This window comes from Meles meles, chromosome 13 (genome assembly GCF_922984935.1).
Source record: "Meles meles chromosome 13, mMelMel3.1 paternal haplotype, whole genome shotgun sequence".
NCBI lineage: Eukaryota > Metazoa > Chordata > Mammalia > Carnivora > Mustelidae > Meles > Meles meles.
This window is the reverse complement of record NC_060078.1, coordinates 33,391,595-33,412,537: the sequence shown is the minus strand read 5'-3', so window position 1 is coordinate 33,412,537 and position 20,943 is coordinate 33,391,595. Positions and strand designations below refer to the sequence as shown.

General features: G+C 37.0%; 1 protein-coding gene across 1 annotated transcript in view; it reads right to left on the bottom strand.

Moving 5' to 3' along the window:
* MCU (mitochondrial calcium uniporter) overlaps positions 1-20,943 on the bottom strand; it is a 205,045-nt gene that overhangs the window by 18,710 nt on the left and 165,392 nt on the right. Inside the window, exons 3-4 of the mRNA XM_046027009.1 lie at positions 5,791-5,961; positions 4,617-4,721 (exon numbers count right to left, since the gene is read on the bottom strand). Coding sequence (XP_045882965.1) covers positions 4,617-4,721; positions 5,791-5,961 — 276 coding nt within the window. The remainder of the gene's footprint in view (positions 1-4,616; positions 4,722-5,790; positions 5,962-20,943) is intronic.

Genomic DNA, 20,943 nt, shown 5'->3' with positions numbered 1-20,943 from the left:
TGTGGGGAAGAGGAATATGCCTACTCATCTGGATGATTGCCAACTTTCTCAAACACAAAAATTCATACTGCTCTCTTGATGCAGTTGAAAAAGTGTGGTGACTTGGATGCCAGTAATATCTTCCTCACAGCGGGAGAGGAAGATAATATGGTGGAAACAAAATTAAAACCTATTTTATACATTATCAAAAGGAAATGATTTTCCTTACTATTTTTTTAAGATATTTTAAAAAAATTTAAATTCTCATATAGTTAACATACAGCGTTATATTAGTTTCAGGTGTACAATATAGCGATCCAACACTTCCATACAACACCTGGTGCTCATCATAACAAGTGCCCTCCTTCATCCCCTGACCTGTTTCACTGATCCCCCCGCCTTACCTCTCGTAACCATCAGTTTGTTCTCTTTAGTTAAGAGTCTGTTTCTTGGTTTGTCTTTCTCCTTTGTTCATTTCTTTTTCTTAAATTCCACATGAGTGAAATCATATGGTATTTGTCTTTCTATGACTCATTTCACTTAGCATTACACTCTCTAGCTCCATCCCATGTCATTGCAAAAGGCAAGACTTTGTTCTCTTTAACGGCTGAATAATACTCCATTGTATACATATATGCACCATATCTTCTTCACCCATTCATCTATCAGTGGACACTGGGGGTGCTTCCATAATATGGCTATTGTAAACAATGCTGCTATAAACATAGGGGTACATGTATTCCTTTGAATTGTTTTTGTATTTTGGGGGTAAATACCCAGTAATGCGATGACTTCATCATAGAGTACTTTTATTTTTAACTATTTTAACTGTTTTTAACTGGCTGTATTAGTCTCCTTTTTCTTTATATCCTCACCAACACTTGTTGTTTCCTGTGGTTTTGATTTTTACTATGTTTTAAAAGTTTGGCTTCTCTGAGAAATGGTATGTAATGGCACAATTTCTCATTGTTTAATAACAGAATTAAGAAAGCTATGATGTATGAAAAAATTTTTTTTAGATTTTATTGATTTATTTGAGAGAGAGGGAGAAGTAGGTTCCCCACTGAGCAGGGAGCCCAACATAGGGCTTGATCCCAGGACCTCAGGATCATGACCTGTTTCGAAGGCAGCTGCTTAACCAACTGAGCCACCTAGGTGCCCTTGAAAACATTTTAAATACTGAAAAGATATCTTAGGGGCACCTGGGTGGCTCAGGTGGTTGAGTGACAGGCTCTTGGTTTTGGCTCGGGTTTTGATCTCATGGGTCATACCCCTGTATAGGGCTCTACACTCAGTAAGGAGTCTGCTTGAGATTATCTCTCTCTGCCCTTCCCCTGACTCGTGCGGTCGCTCTCTCTCTCTCATAAATAATCTTTTTAAAAAAGATATTTTAAAATTCTATACCAATGCTATTGAATTACCAAATTTCACATTTCAATTTATAATTATACCATGAATTAAAGACTTTTGACCCTTGCAAACTAAAAAAAGCTTTTATTTTTAGGTAATCTATACACTAAAATTGGGGCTCAAATTCATAATCCCAAGATCCACAGTTGCATGCTCTACCAAGTGAGCCAGCCAGTAGCCCACAAACTTCATATTCGAACTGACTTCTAGGGAAGCCTGCTAGAACTCTGAGATATAGATAAAGATGTAGATAAAGTTGTTAGAATGATGAATTGATTAGCAGAGAATCAAAGAGAATATCTCCCCCTTCCATTTTCTACCTTTACTTTTCATTCAACTTGGGAATAACCCTACTTAAAAATCTAAAATATTCATTTCTGCTTTGAAAACACAGTATTAGACAAGATGATCAGAATTAGTTATTGATTAAAAGCCCCTAGTTTTCCACAACATAATATATAGAAGCTTACTGTCCTCCTTATTATATTTTATGTAAGGATGTATTAGTGAACTTTTAAAATTTTACTAACAGTAAATTTAAATAGAATGAATTCTCTAAGCAATTCACATACACACACAAAATACTCCTAAGTAGAATGCTCTCAAGGTCTACCCAGTCTGTCACAAACGGCAGGTTTCCTTTTTTTTCACAGCCGAATAACATTCCATTATATGTATGTACCACATCTCCTTTATCCATTCATCTGCAAACAGATAATTAGGTTGTTTTTATATCTTCACTACTATGAATAATGCTTCAATGAATATGGGAGTGCAGGTATTTCTTTGAGATCCTGATTTCATTTCCTGGTTATATATCCGAAAGTGGGATTACTGGATTATATGGTATTATGGTATGGCCAGTCAAAGAGTAGCCAAACTTCCAATTGTAAGATGGAGTAAGTTCTGGGGATCTACTGTAGAGCACGGTGACTATAGTTAACAATATTGTATTGTATACTTGAAATTGACTGAGAGTAGACCTTAAGTGTTGTCACCACACATACTCACACAAGTAATTAGGTGAGGTGATGGAGGTGTTAATTAATCCTATTGTTGTAATCATTTTGTAATATTAAAGTGTATCAAATCATCACACTGTGTACCTTAAACTTACAATGCTATATATCAATTATATGTCAATAAAGCTGGAAAAGAAAGAGCAAATTTAAAGAACAACAACAATAACCAAAAACTGAGTAAACTAAGGCCTGTACTTCTGTTATTTTAAAGAGAACTTCTAGTCCCCAAATCAGGGAATAAAGAAAAACATATCAGCATAGCTGGCATGTAGCTACCAATCCCCAGTCTACATATCCAGTTATTCCAATGTAATAAAGTCTGGTTCAGTAATGGCTTACTCTTTAAAGCCTACTTTCCCATTCTCGCTGTATTTACTAGACTTTTTCTAAGCTAGTTTCATTTCAGCTAGCTTGCACACAGAAGAGAATCTGCCTTTTGAACAGCCAAAATGCTACCACCTTAACTCACTTATTTCACTCAACACAGAATGACCACCTGAGTCAATGCAGGACACAAAAATCACAGTGCCTTCTACCTGAGCATTAACAAAGAAGAGGAATAAGAATTCAGAGAACAGATTAGTCACTTCTGGTTGGCTGGGAGTCAGAGTGAGAAAGAACAGAAAGAATAGGATTATTAAAAACCTTCATGAAAGAGCCGACCTTGACAATTTTGACACAAGGAACAGGTTAGGAAGAAAGAAAAAAGGCACCTTAGAGAAAGGTGAGCAAACACTGAGATGGCAAAGAATGGCACAGTTCAGAAAAAAGCAAAGGAATAGAGGGCAGAGGAAAAGTAGACAACATGTAAGAGAAAGACAAAAACTTTTAAATTAGATGTGGACCAGATTTTGGAGGCTTTCAATGTTCACGCTTTCACTGAGAACATTTTCTACCTTAGACAAAATTCTCAAAAGCAGAATTGAAAAGAACGGACATCTTAGGAGGCTGGTGATAATGGAAGGGGCATGAACAACAGCAGTCATTGACGATAAAGATCAAGGGCAGAGAGAGAAAAGTGACCAAAAAAGACCCAAATCGAACGCTATTTTAGAGAACTATCTAGCATCAGTACTGTGCAGAGGCAGATTAGAGTCTGGGATAAAAAGAAAAATCAGCAATACCAACTGCCTTCATTTAAATTTTTTTTTAAAGATTTATTTTATTTTATTTTATTTATTTATTTGACAGAGAGAGATCACAAGTAGGCAGAGAGGCAGGCAGAGAGAGAGAGGGGGAAGCAGGCTCCCTGCTGAGCAGAGAGCCCGATGCGGGACTCGATCCCAGGACCCCGAGATCATGACCTGAGCCGAAGGCAGTGGCCTAACCCACTGAGCCACCCAGGCGCCCCATTTAAATTTTTGATATTTTGTTCATCATGGGTTTTTTTGCATTAACTTTAAAACAGTTCATTAAAATATTATTTATCTTGATTACTAAGTTTTTTAGGGGCACCCTCTTAAAATGTCCACCTGAAGGGGCGCCTGGGTGGCTCAGGCAGCAAGCATCTGCTTTTGGCTCAGGTCATGATCCCAGGGTCCTGGGATCAAGCCCCACACCCGGCTCTCTGTTCAGCAGGGAGCCTGCCTCTTCCTCTCCCTCTGCCTGCTGCTCTGCCTACTTATGCTCTCTCTCTGTCAAATACATAAATAAAATCTTTTAAAAAAATTTGCTCTGAGGCAAATACTACAATTTTTATATAAAAAATATACAAATCAGAAGTTCCAAAGGACTACTATTACACACTAATTGACTTTCACGCTACTGACCTTGAGCCATGAAAGGAAAAAAAAAAAGATTAATTCCTGTTACAAATGTTTAAGAGGATAGGAAAGTCCTATTTTTTTTTAAAAGTCCTATTTATTTTTAAAAGATTCCTCCTGCAATGTTATTAAAATAATGTGACTTTTAGCTCGTATAGAGGGAAGGAGCTTAATTTACGTGGAATATCCATTTCTGTGAAAGAGTGACAATATCCAATAATAAAGCATTCTAGTGTCCAAGGCAGAATCCAAGTTTCAGTCAGCGTACTAGCCAAGTACTCAAGAGTGAGGTACCCAATGAGTTGTTCAACTGAAAGAGTTTATCTGGATGTAAGACTTTCAGTTTCTTTGAATATTATCTGCTTCTCAAGGTTATGCAGGGAAAAACAAAGTTCTTTCCAAAAGCCCTTCCACATTTCTCTGACCTTAGATTACTTTTTACCTCTCTTTGGTGGTCGTACATGATACGTTAAGTCATTAATGACCAGCTTAAAGTCATCAAGGAGTAGGAGGTCTATCCCTGTTGAGGCAGCAACTCGAACGCCATCTGTGAAAAATTTAAATGTAAAAATTTAAACTTGTCATATGACCACAATTATTTGAGAATGAGCAGGAAAAAGCAATCCTCAAAGTCAATTTTAAAAATTATATCTCCTCTTTTAAATTCTAGTTCACTTTTGCCTCATCCCCAAGGTCTATGCTAAACAAAGCTTTTATTACCTGAGCTTTTTGCTTTCATGATCTCAAGCCCATGAAGATTTAACAATATACTTTTCTAACAGAACTTTATGAATAAGTAAAATAATTACATAGATCTATAGGTGTTATGTGGAAATCTAGGGTCTCTGGGAGAGCTGAATGGATGTCATATATCTATCTATGATGGAAGTTGGTTGAGTAAAAGTAATTTGGTAGGGACAGATGTTAGGGTCAGTAAAGTACACCATTCTGGTCTACTAATTATATTACTAGATAAGATGAAAATTAAGTATATTTAAACTACTTAAAGTATAGAAATGTGGCAAATTATTAACAACTGGTAAATCCGAGGGTAAATAGGTACTTCCTATATAGTCTTTTATGTTTTCTGTAGGTTTAAGATTTTTCAAAGAATGGGGAAAAAAACCAAGGTACTTAAATAAATAAGTAGGATAGATATCATGTCAAATGGGAATTTTTAGTGCCATTCCTTTCCAATCACATATGTCTTAATTTTGTAAACTTTCATGTGAAAGACAGAAGATCTAAAAAGAAGTCCTAACACTTTGTATCTCCAGAGATGAGGGCTCAACCACTAGAAGAATTTATTTTATGCCTATGTAATAAAGTTAATAACATAAAATGTGATTGACTGCTCATCTTTGCCTGGGGCATTATATGTGAGATGCTCCTGAATGAGACTTTTTGTATATATACAGTCCTAAAATCGAACAATTATACTTTGCAACCTGGGAGAGAAATTACTGTCTCCTGACATTTGTTAAGCAAAAAAATATGCTCTAAAGTTAAGAGTGGGGTGTTCTTTCGCAGTGGGGTGTGTGTCTGTGTGCATGCACATAGAAGTAGTCTGGGGTGAAATGAGGGTTGGGTGGGAATTAAAATGAATGTGACTGTACCTGGTGAATAGATTGCAACTCTGTCAATTCCCCGATCCTCTTCTTGCAGTTGTCGTAAAAACACACCAACCGAGTCTGAGATAGGTTTGAGTGTGAACTGGCAGCGTTCACGCCGGGATGGTAGCCTCACAGATATCACAGGTAACCCGTTTTGATACACCACTGTCACATCTGAATGAAAAAGACCCATAATCATATGATAATCAGATTTCACTATAAGTTAAAGCTACAGTATTACTAGTCTTATGTAAGGTCTATTATTATCAACGTGGTTTAAAATATTTTCAAAGGTTTCAAGAATATGCCCTTTAGCTTTAGTTGAAGGTTATTCTGAGAACTGGCTTATGGAAGATCAATCATATGGCTCACACAATTCACTTTTCAGAAGAAAAAAAAAAACATGCAAAAGATTAGATTCTAAGTAGGTCAGGGAGAGACTTGCCCAGAAATCTGAGATAAAGATTTTGGTGTTGGTGAATATAAGTTCCCTAACCTGTAGGAGGTGGCTCTTAGTAGCCACAGCTTTCGAGAATCCCCGGGGAATAATATGTGAAAATACATTAAAAAGTGAGACCCTTTCATAAGGATAGTTAATTCATATTTATGGTATAATTATTATTTCCAAGGTGCTTGATAAATAAGTATTCTCTTATGCAATATGAATATATTATGATATATTAAAAAATTCTTTTTATGTTCTCTTGAACATCATCCTGAGGTCAGCTAGAAGCCAAATTCAACTACTTGGGATTTTCTAACAAAAATTATTAAAGGAAACATTATCATAAGCTATAAATCTGAAAAGATTTTCTACATTACAAAACAGAATTCCCATTTCCTTATCTTTTTCCTCAACGGGAAAAAAAAAAGCCTTAGTCACTAAAACAAGTGTCTGAATAAAGGAACTCTTTTGAAATAATTTTCATATGAATTTTTTAAATAAATAAATTTTAAAGCTCATGTAAATTTTTTACATGAGCAACCAAGATTTAAAGATGATAAGTTAGCATTAGGCTGTGAAGCACTATTTAATATCATTTTCCTTTTGCCTGAAAAGCTTCCTTAAACATTTCTTGTTGGGCAGATGTGTTGACAATAAATTCTCCTCACTTTTGGGAACTCTGAAGTTTATTTCACCTTCACTTTTGAAGAAAAATTTGCTGTGTAAAAAATTCTAGGTGGGGCGCCTGGGTGGCTCAGTGGGTTAAGCCGCTGCCTTCGGCTCAGGTCATGATCTCGGGGTCCTGGGATCAAGTCCCACATAGGGCTCTCTGCTCAGAAGGGAGCCTGCTTCCCTCTCTCTCTCTCTGCCTGCCTCTCTATCTACTTGTGATCTGTCTCTGTCAAATAAATGTTTAAAAAAAAAAAAAATTCTAGGTGGACACTTTTTTCTTTTTTTAGCACTCTAAAGAGCTTAGGTCTTCCAGTTTGCCTAGCATATGATAAGTTCATGTATATTCTTCTTTATTCCTCTGTACATATGTCTTTTTTCCTGTGGTTACTTTGAATATTTTCTCTTTATCACTGGTTTCCAACAATTTGATTACAATATTCCTTTCTAGGTTTCCTAAGTTATTAAATTTCTTAGCTCTGTGAACTCATAGTTTTCATCAAATTTGAAGAAAATTTTGGCCATTACTCAAATATTTTTTCTAGCTCGTACCCCTTTCCTTCTGGGATTCCAGTTATACTTATATTAGACAATGCAGTGTTGTCTCACAGGGCACTAAGGTTCTCTTCATATAAGGTTCTCTTCATTTTGGACAGTTTTAACTGCTATGCACTTCACTGTCAATGATATTTTCTTCTGCAGTGTCTAAATCTGTTAATTCCATCTATAACTGCTTTTCATCTCAGATATTATTTATTTCAACCCTAGAAGGTACATCTGTTTATTTTTATATCTTCTGTTTTTCTTCATATTATGTTTGTTTTCCTTTTCCCCCAAATATAAAGATCACATTTATAATAACTATTTTAAAATCCTTGTCTGTTAATTCCATCATCTCTGTTGTTTCTATATCTGTTTCTATTGACTAATTTTTCTTTTTCTCCCCCCCCCCACCCATTCTTCATATATCTAGTAAGTTTTGATTCGAGGTTAGACATCATTACTTTTACATTGTTCAGTGCTGGATCTTGTACAGGTTTTTGCATATTATTTTGATCCTTTTAAGTCCCTTAGAAAGTTTCTTAGGACAGATCTAGAGATTCCTTTATTACAGGGCCAAATTTGGCCCTACTAATAAGATTCAATGAACATTGAATGTTCATAAATTCAGTGATGTCTCTTCTCTGACTGGAGGGAAGTCAAATAATTTCTGGCCCTGTATGAGCACTAAGAATTATCCATTTTACAAATTCTGGTAATTGTTATTATAAATTATTCTAGCCTGGTCTTGTGGCTTAGCATTTAGCCAAAGCCTCGGGCTGTGCACTGAGGCACCATAGAATCAATTCCATTTGTTTTTCTTCTCTCAGAGATCACAGTTTTGTCCTTATTATCCAATGTCTAAAAACAATGTTTTTTATATATTTGGTCTGGTGTTCTAGTTGTTTACCGCAGGGCAACAATTCCCATAGCAGTGAATCCTCTGTGGATACATGTTTGAATTTTTACATAAAAATTAGGTGGTGCCTGGGTGGCTCAGTGGGTTAAGCCTCTGCCTTCAGCTCTGGTCATGATCTCCATTCCTGGGATCAAGCCCCACATCAGGCTCTCTGCTCAGCAGGGAGCCTGCTTCCCCCCTCTCTCTGCCTGCCTGTCTGCCTACTTGTGATCTCTCTCTCTGTCAAATAAATAAATAAAATCTTTAAAAAAAAAAACTTAAAAAAAAAAGACAGAAATCTCTATTTCTTTAATTCTTCCAAAAGGGTAGTCTATATTTCCTAAGCAGGAGGAAGTCAAGGATAATAATATGAACTTAATATACAGTAAATACTATCTAAAGTTTTTTTTTTTTTATTTTTATTTCTTTGACAGAGAGAAATCACAACTAGGCAGAGAGGCAGGCAGAGAGAGAGGAGGAAGCAGGCTCCCTGCCAAGCAGAGAGCCCGATGCGGGGCTCGATCCCAGGACCCTGGGACCATGACCTGAGCTGAAGGCAGAGGCTTTAACCCACAGAGCCAGCCAGGTGCCCCCTATCTAAAGATTTTAATGTTTAAAGATATTTGAAAATTTTGTCATTTTTCCCCTCATTTCTAAAAGAATCCTTAGTGGGACATCTGGGTGGCTCAGCTGGTTAAGTATTTGCCTTTGGCTCAGGTCATGATCCCGAGGTCCTGGGAATAAGTCCTGCATTGGACTCCTTGCTCAGCAGGGAGCCTGATTTACCCTCTGCCTACTGCTCCCCTGGCTTGTGCTCTCTTTCTCTCTCTTACAAATAAATAAAATCTTTTTAAAAAAATTTTTAGGGGTGCCAGGGTGGCTCAGTGGGCTAAAGACTCTGCCTTCAGCTCTGGTCATGATCCCATGATCATGTGGGATCAAGCCCCACATTGGGCTCTCTGCTCTGCAGGGAGCCTGATTCCTCCTTCCTCCTCTCTCTCTTCCTGCCTCTCTGCCTACTTGTGATCTGTCTGTCAAACAAATAAATAAAATCTTTCAAAAAATTTATTTATTTTTAATTATTTTTAATAAAGATTTTATTTATTTATTTGACAGAGAGAGAGAGAGAGAGAGATCACAAGTAGGTAGAGAGGCAGGCAGAGAGAGGTGGGGGTCGGGGAAGCAGGCTCCCTGCTGAGCCTGATATGGGGCTTGATCCCAGTACCCTGAGATCATGACCTGAGCTGAAGGCAGAGGCTTAACCCACTGAGCCACCCAGGTGACCCCCCCCTATTTTTTTTTTTAAATAAAAGAATCCTTAGCAGTCCAGTGTTTCCTTAAAGTCAGAGCCATTAACACGAATATCTCCACTTCTTCTATAAGCAGTAATGATGTTGGCATCATAAAATTAGATGACTAACTTATTTATTTCTGCATTCCCGCCCCCATTATCTTCTCTCTGTATGTGAAAAAACTATTCAGCCAGATTTCAAGAAGCAGACAAAGGTGAATTTAAATAAAAGATGGGAGTCTTAAACACAAAACTATGGAAGTTTTCACTAAAACATGTTTCATAGGTTAAGTGCTTAGGGGTTACTATTTTAAAATAACTGAGATAAAGTCAACAGAGAAAATTAAGGTCTTTTTCAGTCACTTTAACTTTTTACACTAAAGATCATGAAGCCTTTCAAAGGAGTGAAATATGAAAGCTTTGAGAAACTCTGCATGGAATAACACATTTCAGGACTGACAAATCTTCATTATAATACCGCTTTTGAAAAAAATCCCCAGGTCTCCTTTCCCACACACTAGTTTGTAATGTAAATGTCAGATTTCTTGGTTTGCAACCAAAACCAATTACCCAAGTTCCTCAAGTTTTACAATATGTAAAATAGCTGCTGGTTGTAACAAAGTCACAATAAGCTACTGACAGTTATCAGCTCTTATTCTCTATAGACAAATATTCTTTTTAAGTGTAAATTGCATCAGGTAGTTCTTTGGTTGGATTTATTTTTAATCTTTTGCTTTGATTTCCACATCAATAAAATAAATAATCTAAGTATGTTCTACAGCAGTATTTGCTTCAAAGAAACCCAGAAATTATGGGTCAACCAGTATGAATAGTGAGGAGAATATGACAGTGGATTTAGGCACAAAAACAAAAAGGCAAGGGATTTTCCAGACTAAGAAGAGAACTGCAAGGACAACAGACATTTGAGGTTGAAGAAGGAATACATTAAAAACAAAATGTCTTTTTGGAAGATGGAGAGGAGAAGGAAGTTGGGGGAATTGGAAGGGGAGGCGAACAATGAGAGACTATGGACTCTGAGAAACAACCTGGGGGTTTTGAAGGGGCGGGGGTGGGAGGTTGGGGGAACCAGGTGGTGGGTAATAGGGAGGGCACGTGTTGCATGGAGCACTGGGTGTTGTGCAAAAACAATGAATACTGTTACGCTGAAAAAATAAATTAATTAATTAAAAAAAAAAGAGGCTGAGAGCCTAAAAAAAAACAAAAAACAAAATGTCTTTGGGGAATCAGGTACAGAAAAAGTTGTAGAGTAAAAATGCTTGTTTTTTTTAGCCAATTGTTAAGTGGGAAAGTTAAGTGCATTTGGGAAATTTATTTGGTGTTCAAAATAATGGGTAAAATTCCTCTAAAACAGATCATCTCATGTATGAACATAGCTGTATACATCTTAAGGACTTATGAAAGGGAACTGGTGCAATAAGGAAGCACATATAGGATGTTTTCTGCAAAGGTACTTAGAGCTGAACCTTATGTGTGATGGATGATTCCAGTGACTTAAGATCTTGTCTGTTTCTTTTCTTTCTCCTTTCTGTAATATTATGCACCAAAAATGTAAACTATAAGCACAAACTTTCAGTGTTGGAAGAAACAGAGAAATCATATAGACTATGTCCTTTATTGCAGCTAAGAATAAAGTCTGGCATGGTTAAATGATATTACTAAGGTGACAGAGTTCAACCCAATGCAAAGTGGCTTTGGATCTCATCAATTGATTAAAAAGTCACTTTCTCCCAGGTCATGTATGATTTAGGTTGCTAAATTCAGTAGGAATTTTAGCCCTAACTTGCTTGTTTTAGCAACATCTAACGATGTCAACCTACTCCTTCACTTTATAAAAAGTTTTCCTTTGGCTTCTATGATTCCATACTCTCCTGGTTGCTCTGTATCGTCCTTTCTATACTTTCTAATTTTCCTTCATAGGTTCTTTTTCCTATATTCATCCCTTTTGAAAGTTTGAAAGTTTCTAAGTGCTCTGTCCTTGGCCACTGTGCTTCTCAATCCACACACTTTCTAGGCAATGCCCTTCCATACTGTCAGGTATGATCTAAATGCTGATGATGTCCCAAACCTATATTCAACTGTCTGCTGAGTTTCCTGTACACTTTTTTCCTGTACACTTTTATTCCTAAAAGTTGAATTAATCTTCCCTGAATCACTCATTTCTGACATTTCTCATTTCAGTCAATACCACCACCAGTATTTAACTACTGCCCAATCCAGAAAACTGTCTGATACTCCTGACTACCCTTAGAACCAGAACATGAGATTCCTCATATCTAATCAGTCACCATGTCCTTTCATTATAGTTTCTAAACATCTCTAATCCTTCTGGTTCTCTCTACTACTACCATCTTCTTAGTCCACCTTTCTTATATCAGCTACATTGTAATTGGACTCTTACTTTATTTTTATCTTTACTTTATTCTACCCTTACTCCATTCAAAACATTATCCACACTTAAACAGAGTAATCTTTCTTTTTCCAACGGAAACCACTATCTTGAAGTTGGTATTTGGTGTCTAGCATTCCCATCCATAATATACATACAAGCAGAGACACAGAGATAGCTCAATATACCATATGTAGTATATGGAAGCCAGCCTTTAAGATGGCTCTCCAAGATCCTTGCCTCTAAGTATTCACATCCTTGTGTGGTCCTATCCCACATCAAATCAGGGCTGGTCTGTAAAAATCAGTAGAATACAGCAGATGTGATGGTGTGTAACCTCCCAGGCTATGCCATAAAAGACTGTAGCTTCTGTCTTGCTCTCTTGGATTGCTTCGAGGGAATCCAGTAGCCACAAGGACAATCCTGCAGCCCATATGGAGAAGCCAGAATTGAGAAGTGGAGTCTCCTATCAAAAGCCAGTACCAACTTCTCAGCCATGTTGTAAGCCACCTTAGAATTGAATCCTCCAGCCCCAGTCAAACCTTTAGATGACTACAACCCTAGCTGACATCGGATTGCAACCCCATGAGATCCTGAATTATCGGCTAAACTGCTCCTGAATTCCAAATCCATAAAAACATGAGATAATAAAGGATTATTATTGTTTTAAGCAACTAAGTATGGCTATAATTTGCTATATGGTATTAAATAAATATGGCATGGTTTTTTGATATACTTAGATGTTACATAAATGGTTGTACTCAACCTTCTACAACTTGCCTTTTATGCTCAATAATGCTTTGAGATTTATCCAAATTGAATCACATTTGTGGATCATTCATTTTAAGTTCCACATAGAATTTCACTGTATGAATATACTACAATTTATTCATCCCTTGAAAAACCACATTTTTTTGTTCTTTATTATAAATAAAAAGAAGGCTAAGAGAGTTAGCAGCACTCCTTGTTTTTAGTTTCCAATAAAAATTTGGCCAAATTTTCTTTTCCTTTTTGAGCTCTTTGTTACACATTTTCCTCCTTATGTTGTCTGGAATTTACTTCCGTGAGGTAAGAAGTCAATTTTAACAGCAGTATTTATTTAATTTATTAGAGATTTTATTTATTTGACAGAGAGACAGAGAGAGAGAACACAAGCAAGGGGAGTGAGGGAGGGAGAAGCAGGCCTCCTGCTGAGCAGGGAGCCCAATGCAGGGCTTGATCCTAGGACCCTGGGATCATGACCTGAACCAAAGACAGATGTTTAATGACTGAGCCACCAAGGTGCCCCTAACAGCATTATTTATTGAATAGTCTGCCTTTTCTCCTGATTTACAATGCTAATTTTATCACACATCAAATTTCCATATATCCAATGTTTCTCTAATCTAACTTACAATTTTTCCGGAACATTATTTCACTGTTTTGATTATTATGGTTTAAAAATACATCTTAATATGTGGTTTGGGCAAACTACCCCCCGCCCCCCTTTTCTACTACAAATTTATCTTAGGTATTTGTATAGTTTTATTCTTTCACGTAAATTTTTGAATAAATTCAGCAGCTCCTGTTGGGGTTTAAGAATAGCATTGCACTGGAGTTTATAAATTCATGTGAGGGAAGTTATAATTTTTACAATGTTGTCTTCACATTCATTAATGTGTTATAACTCTGCATTTATTTTTATCTTATTTTATGTCCTTCAATAAAGTTTATTCTTCTTAATATGTTTTACAAAATTTTTTTACTAGTATCATGCCTAAATAGCTTCAAACTATTTATTTGTTCATTTATTTATTTTTTTAAAGATTTTATTTATTTATTTGACAGATAGAGATCACAAGAAGGCAGAGAGGCAGGCAGAGAGAGAAAGAGAGAGGGGAAGCAGGCTCCCCGCTGAGCAGAAAGTCCGATGCGGGGCTCAATCCCAGGACCCTAGGATCATGACCTGAGCCGAAGGCAGAAGCCTTAACCCACTGAGCCACCCAGGCACCCTGCAAACAATTTTATTTATTTTTTTAAAGGTTTTATTTATTCATTTGGCAGAGAGAGACACAGCAAGAGAGGGAACACAAGCAGGGGGAGTGGGAGAGGGAAAAGCAGGCTTGCCGCCAAGCAGGGAGCCTGATGCGGGGCTAGATCCCAGGACCTGGGATCATGACCTGAGCCAAAGGCAGACTCTTAACCATCTGAGCCACCCAGGCGCCCCAACAATTAATTAATTAATTAGTTAATTAATTTTTAAAGATTTTATTTATTTGACAGACAGAGATCACAAGGAGGCAGAGAGAGGAGGAAGCAGGGTCCCCACTGAGCAGAGAGCCCGATGTGGGGCTCGATCCCAGGACACTGAGATCATGACCCAAGCCGAAGGCAGAGGCCCCAACCCACTGAGCCACCCAGGCGCCCCCCAACAATTTATTTTAAATACTAACTTCTACATTCATAAGTTTAATTCCAAAAGTCCATATGTTTTTTCATTAAAGTATATGTTAGACAAAACATAAGATTACCATTTTTAAAACAATAAACTAAATATTATTTTGGTGATAGTAAGGCCCTTCCTTACATTATCGCAAAAATGCATATGTCAAAAATATCCTTGAAATCTGTAATTAGCATGTATAAACAAAATGTACTTGCCTCACAATAACCTCAGAAGAATCTATTTAACTAAGAAAAATAAATCATTGAAATTTTCTTTACATTATTCGTAATATATTAAACATACTAAATCTGTCACATATTAACATCATTTGAGGAATACTCCAGTTGAAAACAAGTAAATTTGTAGGAAATTTCTTTCTACAGAAATATAAGAAAGCCCAACTATATAATCATAACTTTAGTAGTTTAATAAATCCAATTGTTTCTTTCTAACCAGTAGTATAAATTAATTCTTTAAAAAGATTTTATTTATTTATTTAAGAGAGAGAGAGCGCGAGCAGGGGAGGAGCAGAAGAGAAGGACAAGCAGACTCCCTGCTGAGCGCAGAGCCCAGTGTTTGATCTCAGGACCCTGAGATCATGACCTGAGCCAAAACCAAGAGTTGGCCACTTAACTGAGCCACCTGGGTGCCCCTATAAATTAATTTTAATCACATCAACTACATATTTCACTTTTGTACCTCAGGTGAATCAGTATTTGCACAACTGAATCTCTGTAAACTATGTAAAACTATTTTTGTGAAGTTATTATGAGGCTTAAATGATGAAAGTTGGAAAAACACGAAGTTATAAATCATCTTTGAATATTTGGTATTGTCAGTCTGACATTAAGTAGCCATATAACCTATGTACCTTTTGTCAATTCTGGTTCTTTTCACATGAATTCATGAAAATATTTCTCATAAATGTCAAAACCATTTGTGCTAAAAGGTCATCCCCTCCTTTCTTTTCATTCCTGTACTCATTCTACTGAGAATTAAAAATTTTTGTTTGCTTTTATAAAAATGAAGTCCTGTAACTTCATTTTTATAACATTTTTTGTAGCATTTTTTCCTTTTAAAACTAATGCTTTCGGGGTGCCTGAGTAGCTTAGTGGGTTAAATCCTCTGCCTTCAGCTCAGGTCATGATCCCAGGGTCTTGGGATCGAGCCCCACATCGGGCTCTCTGCTCAGCAGGGAGCCTGCTTCCCTTCCTCCCTTTCTGCTTGCCTCTCTGCCTAATTGTGATCTCTGTCTGTCAAATAAATAAAATCTTTAAAAAATTTTTTAAAAATTAAAAAAATAAAACCAATGCTTTCAATGGTGCTGCTGTGAAAGTAACTTTATTAAACCTTGACCTTTGACCTACTTTAACTTTTGGGTAGTGAGAAGCAGAATATAGTCCTAAAGCACAGACAGTGGAGTACAGTAGAAAAAGCATGGTTTTGGAATCTCAGCTAGATAGTACTCAAGTTCTATCATAGGAGACACCTTGAATCCATGGGCATACTACTGAATATAACTGTACCTCATTTTTCTCACAACGTAGGGGTTCTAGTATCTCACAAGGTTGCTGAGAAGATTCAATGAGAATATGTGAAAAAATGGTTTTTTAGTAGTTTCTCTTGATTTTCCTAAAAAACTATAGTCTTAAAACCCAAAGTCTAAAATCATAGAATACATCCAATAATGCCTTTAAATCTTAAGAAAACAAATCTGACTTGTTCCATTGAGGGCAACAGGAAGAAAAACAGTATATACTATACAAACCAATTCCATATTTCTTAGTATTTTTGTGTAACTGACCTCTTTGAGACACTGATAAAGGAATGGATGCCTCCCTTGGCCCTATTTCCTGAAAACACTCAATTTATATATAAAAATTTTAGATATAATTCATTTTTTTGCATCAGAAACTGATTTCCTTCATATTCCCTGAATGGACTGAATTGTGTGTCTGTCCCCTACCCCCCACCCCCCCACCCCTGCCATTCATATGTTGAAGTTCTATTTCTCAGTATGACTACCTGGAGATGGGTCCCTAGAGGGTAACTAAGGTTAAATGAGGTCATAAAGGACATAGGACAGGCCCCAGTCTGTTAGGACTGTGTATTTATAAGAGTAAGAACTCTCCCCACTCCCTACAATGTGAGAACACAGACAGAAAGTAGCTATCTGCAAGCTAATAGAGTTCTTATAAGAACTAGACCATGCTGGCACCCTGCCCTTAGCCTTCCAGCGTCCAGAACTGTGAAAAAATAAATTTGTGTTGTTTAAGCCACCCTGTGCACCTATGCTATTTTGTTATGGCAGCCCTAGCAGACTACTACATTGACATATTTTTAAAAAAATGTTAACAAAAACTGAAGTATTTTCCTCATTTCTAACCCCAAATTAATGGCCATTTCCTATTTTTCAAAAGAGATAAAAGAAAATTGTACAAATTAAAGTAAACTTTAATTCTATAAACCATTTCAATTATAAGATTGCTATTGTTTGGTTTGTATAATGAAGTCACATAGGGGCCTGGTTTTAGAACATGGTTAACTTGAATATAATCCTTGATATCTAAAAGGTGGTGCCTTTTTGTTTTCACAAAAAGCAGTGAAAACTCTGACTCTGATAAAGATATGTGGTAACAAATATAATCACGAATCGCTTTGCCAGATGATGATGGTAGTCTAGGTGTGTGCAAGGAACCCAAGAATTTCCTAAGATTCTTAGAATTGAGGGGCGCCTGGGTGGCTCAGTTGTTAAGCATCTGACTTCGGCTCAGGTCATGATCCCAGGGTTCCGATACAGCCCTGCATTGGGCTCCCTGCTCAGTGGGGAGCCTGCTTCTCCCTCTCCCACTTCCACTGCTTGTGTTCCCTCTCTGTGTCTCTGTCAAATAAATAATAAAAATAAAATCTTTAAAAAGAAACAAAAGACTCTTAGAATTGAATTCATATCAAAATCACTGTTTTGATGTAGTATCAAAAGACTACAAATCCAAAATCTGATTTTAAGATTTCTGAGTGGAGGTAATCTTTAAGAGCCTTGAGGTTTTCAATTCTTTTTTTTTTTTTTAAGATTTTATTTATTTATGTGACAGACAGAGATCACAAGTAGGCAGAGAGGCAGGCAGAGAGAGAGAGGAAGGGAAGCAGGCTCCCTGCTGAGCAGGGAGCCCAATGTGGGGCCTGATCCCAGGACCCTGGGATCATGACCTGAGCTGAAGGCAGAGGCTTTAACCCACTGAGCCACCCAGGCACCCCGAGGTTTTTCAATTCTTGTAGAGAAACTGAGAGAATTTTCTATTCATTACTAGCCCCAAAGAAACTTCCTCCAGCGGTTGGAAAATTCACAAGGTTGTCTATTTCTAATTCTGCTTGGTTAAAGGAGCTCATTATTGTTCTATCAAATTCGTAATGACTAAAAGGTCTTAAACTGGAAGATTATGCTCATTCATAAAATCCCAAATATCCCCAAATAAATCAAGCCATAAGTAAACACTTCCTTGTACCAAATTTTCTCTTCTCTTAAAGAGCAAAACTCCTGTCTAAAGTTTAATCAAGCAAAGGAAAATATTCTATTTTGATAAAATCATCTTCTCGTGATGGTGATTACTTCTGTGGTAACAGGCAAGGCTTCTTTTAGGGCTGTTGGAAGCAACTTCAACTATAGAATGTGCAAAGGGAAAAAAAAAAGAAAGCCAAGGTATTATTACAATGGGTGGGGCTCCTTTCTTCTCTGAGGCAATATAAATATGCATGTTACTAAGCTTGGAAGATGCACCATCTGTGCAGAATACCAAGATCTTCCTTAGCATCAAAAAAATTTTTTTTCTGGTAGTTATTTTGGCAAAGAAATTTAACAATCTTTCAAAAATGGTGACAACCATTAATGTTAACAGCTTTTCTAATTTCTGTAAGAGAATCTCACATATTTGAGATTTTTCTTTGACTGTGTCAACATGCTCATTAACAGACAAAAACTAGGAACTAACGCCTTAGAACAAATCAGTAGTTTTCATCAAGTTGCACTCTGGAGGGAAATGGGATAATTTCCAACCTTCAAAACTTCAAATTATTGAATAAATGATAGGAATCCTAGAATGGATGACATCATCTGACATTTGACATAAATTTGCTTTTACTCCAAGCTAAGTCAGTTCAAAACCGTCAGTACATAAAACTTAAAGGTCTTTCGAATTTCACGTGGCAGCTTTTCTTGGCAACGTGAAAGTCAATTTTTTAGAACCCTTTCAAAAAAAGGCTTTTGTGATAGAAGAAATTCAATCACATTTTGGTAGTTCCTAACTGAAACTTCTACTTACAACAAAAAATCCAAACTATAAGATATATTTTAAAAATGGAATACTATAAGCTCTCTCAGCTTTTCCAACTTCATACCTAGGTTGGTGAGAACTCTGCCACATTAAAAAACTAAGGCTTCACATTCTATCATCTTTGGTGATTAGGTGATTTCATTTCTTTTTTGTTGTCAAGTTTTTAAAAAGTTGGAATGAAAGATAGTAGAGGAATAGTTTGTGCCCTCAACACAATGAAGACAATAAATACAGAATTTCCAAATATGTATAGGAGTGGCCATTAACAAAACAAGATAACTCAAATAAATCTTTCTTTTTCCCAAAACTATTTGAAAAGCAACAGGAAAAGCTCTACAATATATAAAGAATCCTTACAAATCAATACTAAGATGGTCGATTTTTTTTAAATGGGCAAAAAGTCTGAATGCTTTTCTAAAGAAAATATGTGAATGTTTAATAAGTACTTTAAAAGATGCTCAACATCAGGACGCCTGGGTGGTTCAGTTGGTTAAGCTTCTGCCTTTGGCTCAGTTCATGACCCTGGGGTCCCGGGATTGAGCCCTGAGTCAGGCTCCCTGCTCAGCATGGAGTCTGCTTCTCCCTCTGCCCCTCCCCCCTGCTCAAGCTCTCTCAAATAAATTAAATATTTTTTTAAAAAAAGGTGCTCAACATCATTTGTCATCAGTAAAATGCAAATTAAAATCACAACAAGGGTACCTGGGTGGCTCAGTCAGTTAAGTCATGATCCTTTGGCTCAGGTCATGATCCCAGGACTGGGACTGAGCCCCAAGCTGGGGGGTCTCTGCTCAGTGGGGAGTCAGCATCTTCCTCTTCCCCAGCCCTCTCCACCCCCCAGTTTATGCTCTCTCTCCCACTCACTCTCAAATAAATTAAAAAAAAATGAAATAATATTACATATCCACTAAAATATCTATATCAAGAAGATTGATCCAAATAAGTATTGGGGAGGATATAGGGAAACTGGAACACTTATATGCTGCTGGTGGGAATACCAAGTAGTACAGCCACTTTGGAAAACAGTCTTGTAATTTCTTCAAAAGTCAAGTATATATACCGTATAATCTAGCCATTCCACGAAACATCTACCCAAGAGAAATGAAAACATATGTTCACGCAGACTTTTTTTTTTTTATATTTTTATTTATTTGACAGAGAGAAATCACAACTAGGTAGAGAGGCAGGCAGAGAGAGAGGAGGAAGCAGGCTCCCCGCTGAGCAGAGAGCCCGATATGAGGCTCGATTCCAGGGCCCTGAGATCATGACCCAAGCCGAAGGCAGAGGCTTTAACCCACTGAGCCACCCAGGTGCCCTGTTCACGCAGACTTTTAAGCAAAGGTTAATACCAGCAGTATTAACAGTCCAAATGGAAAACAATCCAAACATCTTTAACTTGGTGAATAAATAAAATGTGATTGTTTTCACATATTAGAATATTTCTCAGCAGTAAAAATAAAGGAAAGAACTGCAACACCCACTACAATAGTGATAAACATCAAAAGCATAATGATATGCCAAAGACTGCATATTAATGTCCATTTATATGACATTTGGGAAAAGATTTACTTATTATAGGCAGAAAGCAGATTAGTGGTTGCATGAGGCAGAAGGTGGGAGAAGGGACTGAATGCAAAACAAGAACAAGGAAACTTTGAGGGATGAAGGAAGTCGTCTAAAGCTGGACTGTTGTGATGCTATGACATGATATGTGAATTTTATGTATATCTCAATAAAGCTTAAAAAAAAAGGAACAGCACAAAAAAACAAAGAAAAAGTTGAGACAAATACTTAGTTCTCCAAACCATCCATAGACCTTAGGTTAAGAATTTATATATTATCGGGGCACCTGGGTGGCTCAGCCGTAAAGTATCTGCCTTCGGCTCAGGTCATGATCCCAGATCCTGGGATCAAGTCCCACATTGGGCTCCCTGCTCCACGGGAAGCCTGCTTCTCCCTCTCTCACTCCCTCTGCTGTATTCCCTCTCTCGCTGTGTCTCTCTCTGTCAAATAAATAAATAAAATCTTTAAAAAAAAAGAATTTATATATTATCTATACTTGGGTTGATTAAATAGATGATTATTTGTTTTTAAGATTTTATTTATTTTGAGAGACAGAGAGAGAGAGAGAGAGAACAAGTGGGAGGAGGGGCAGA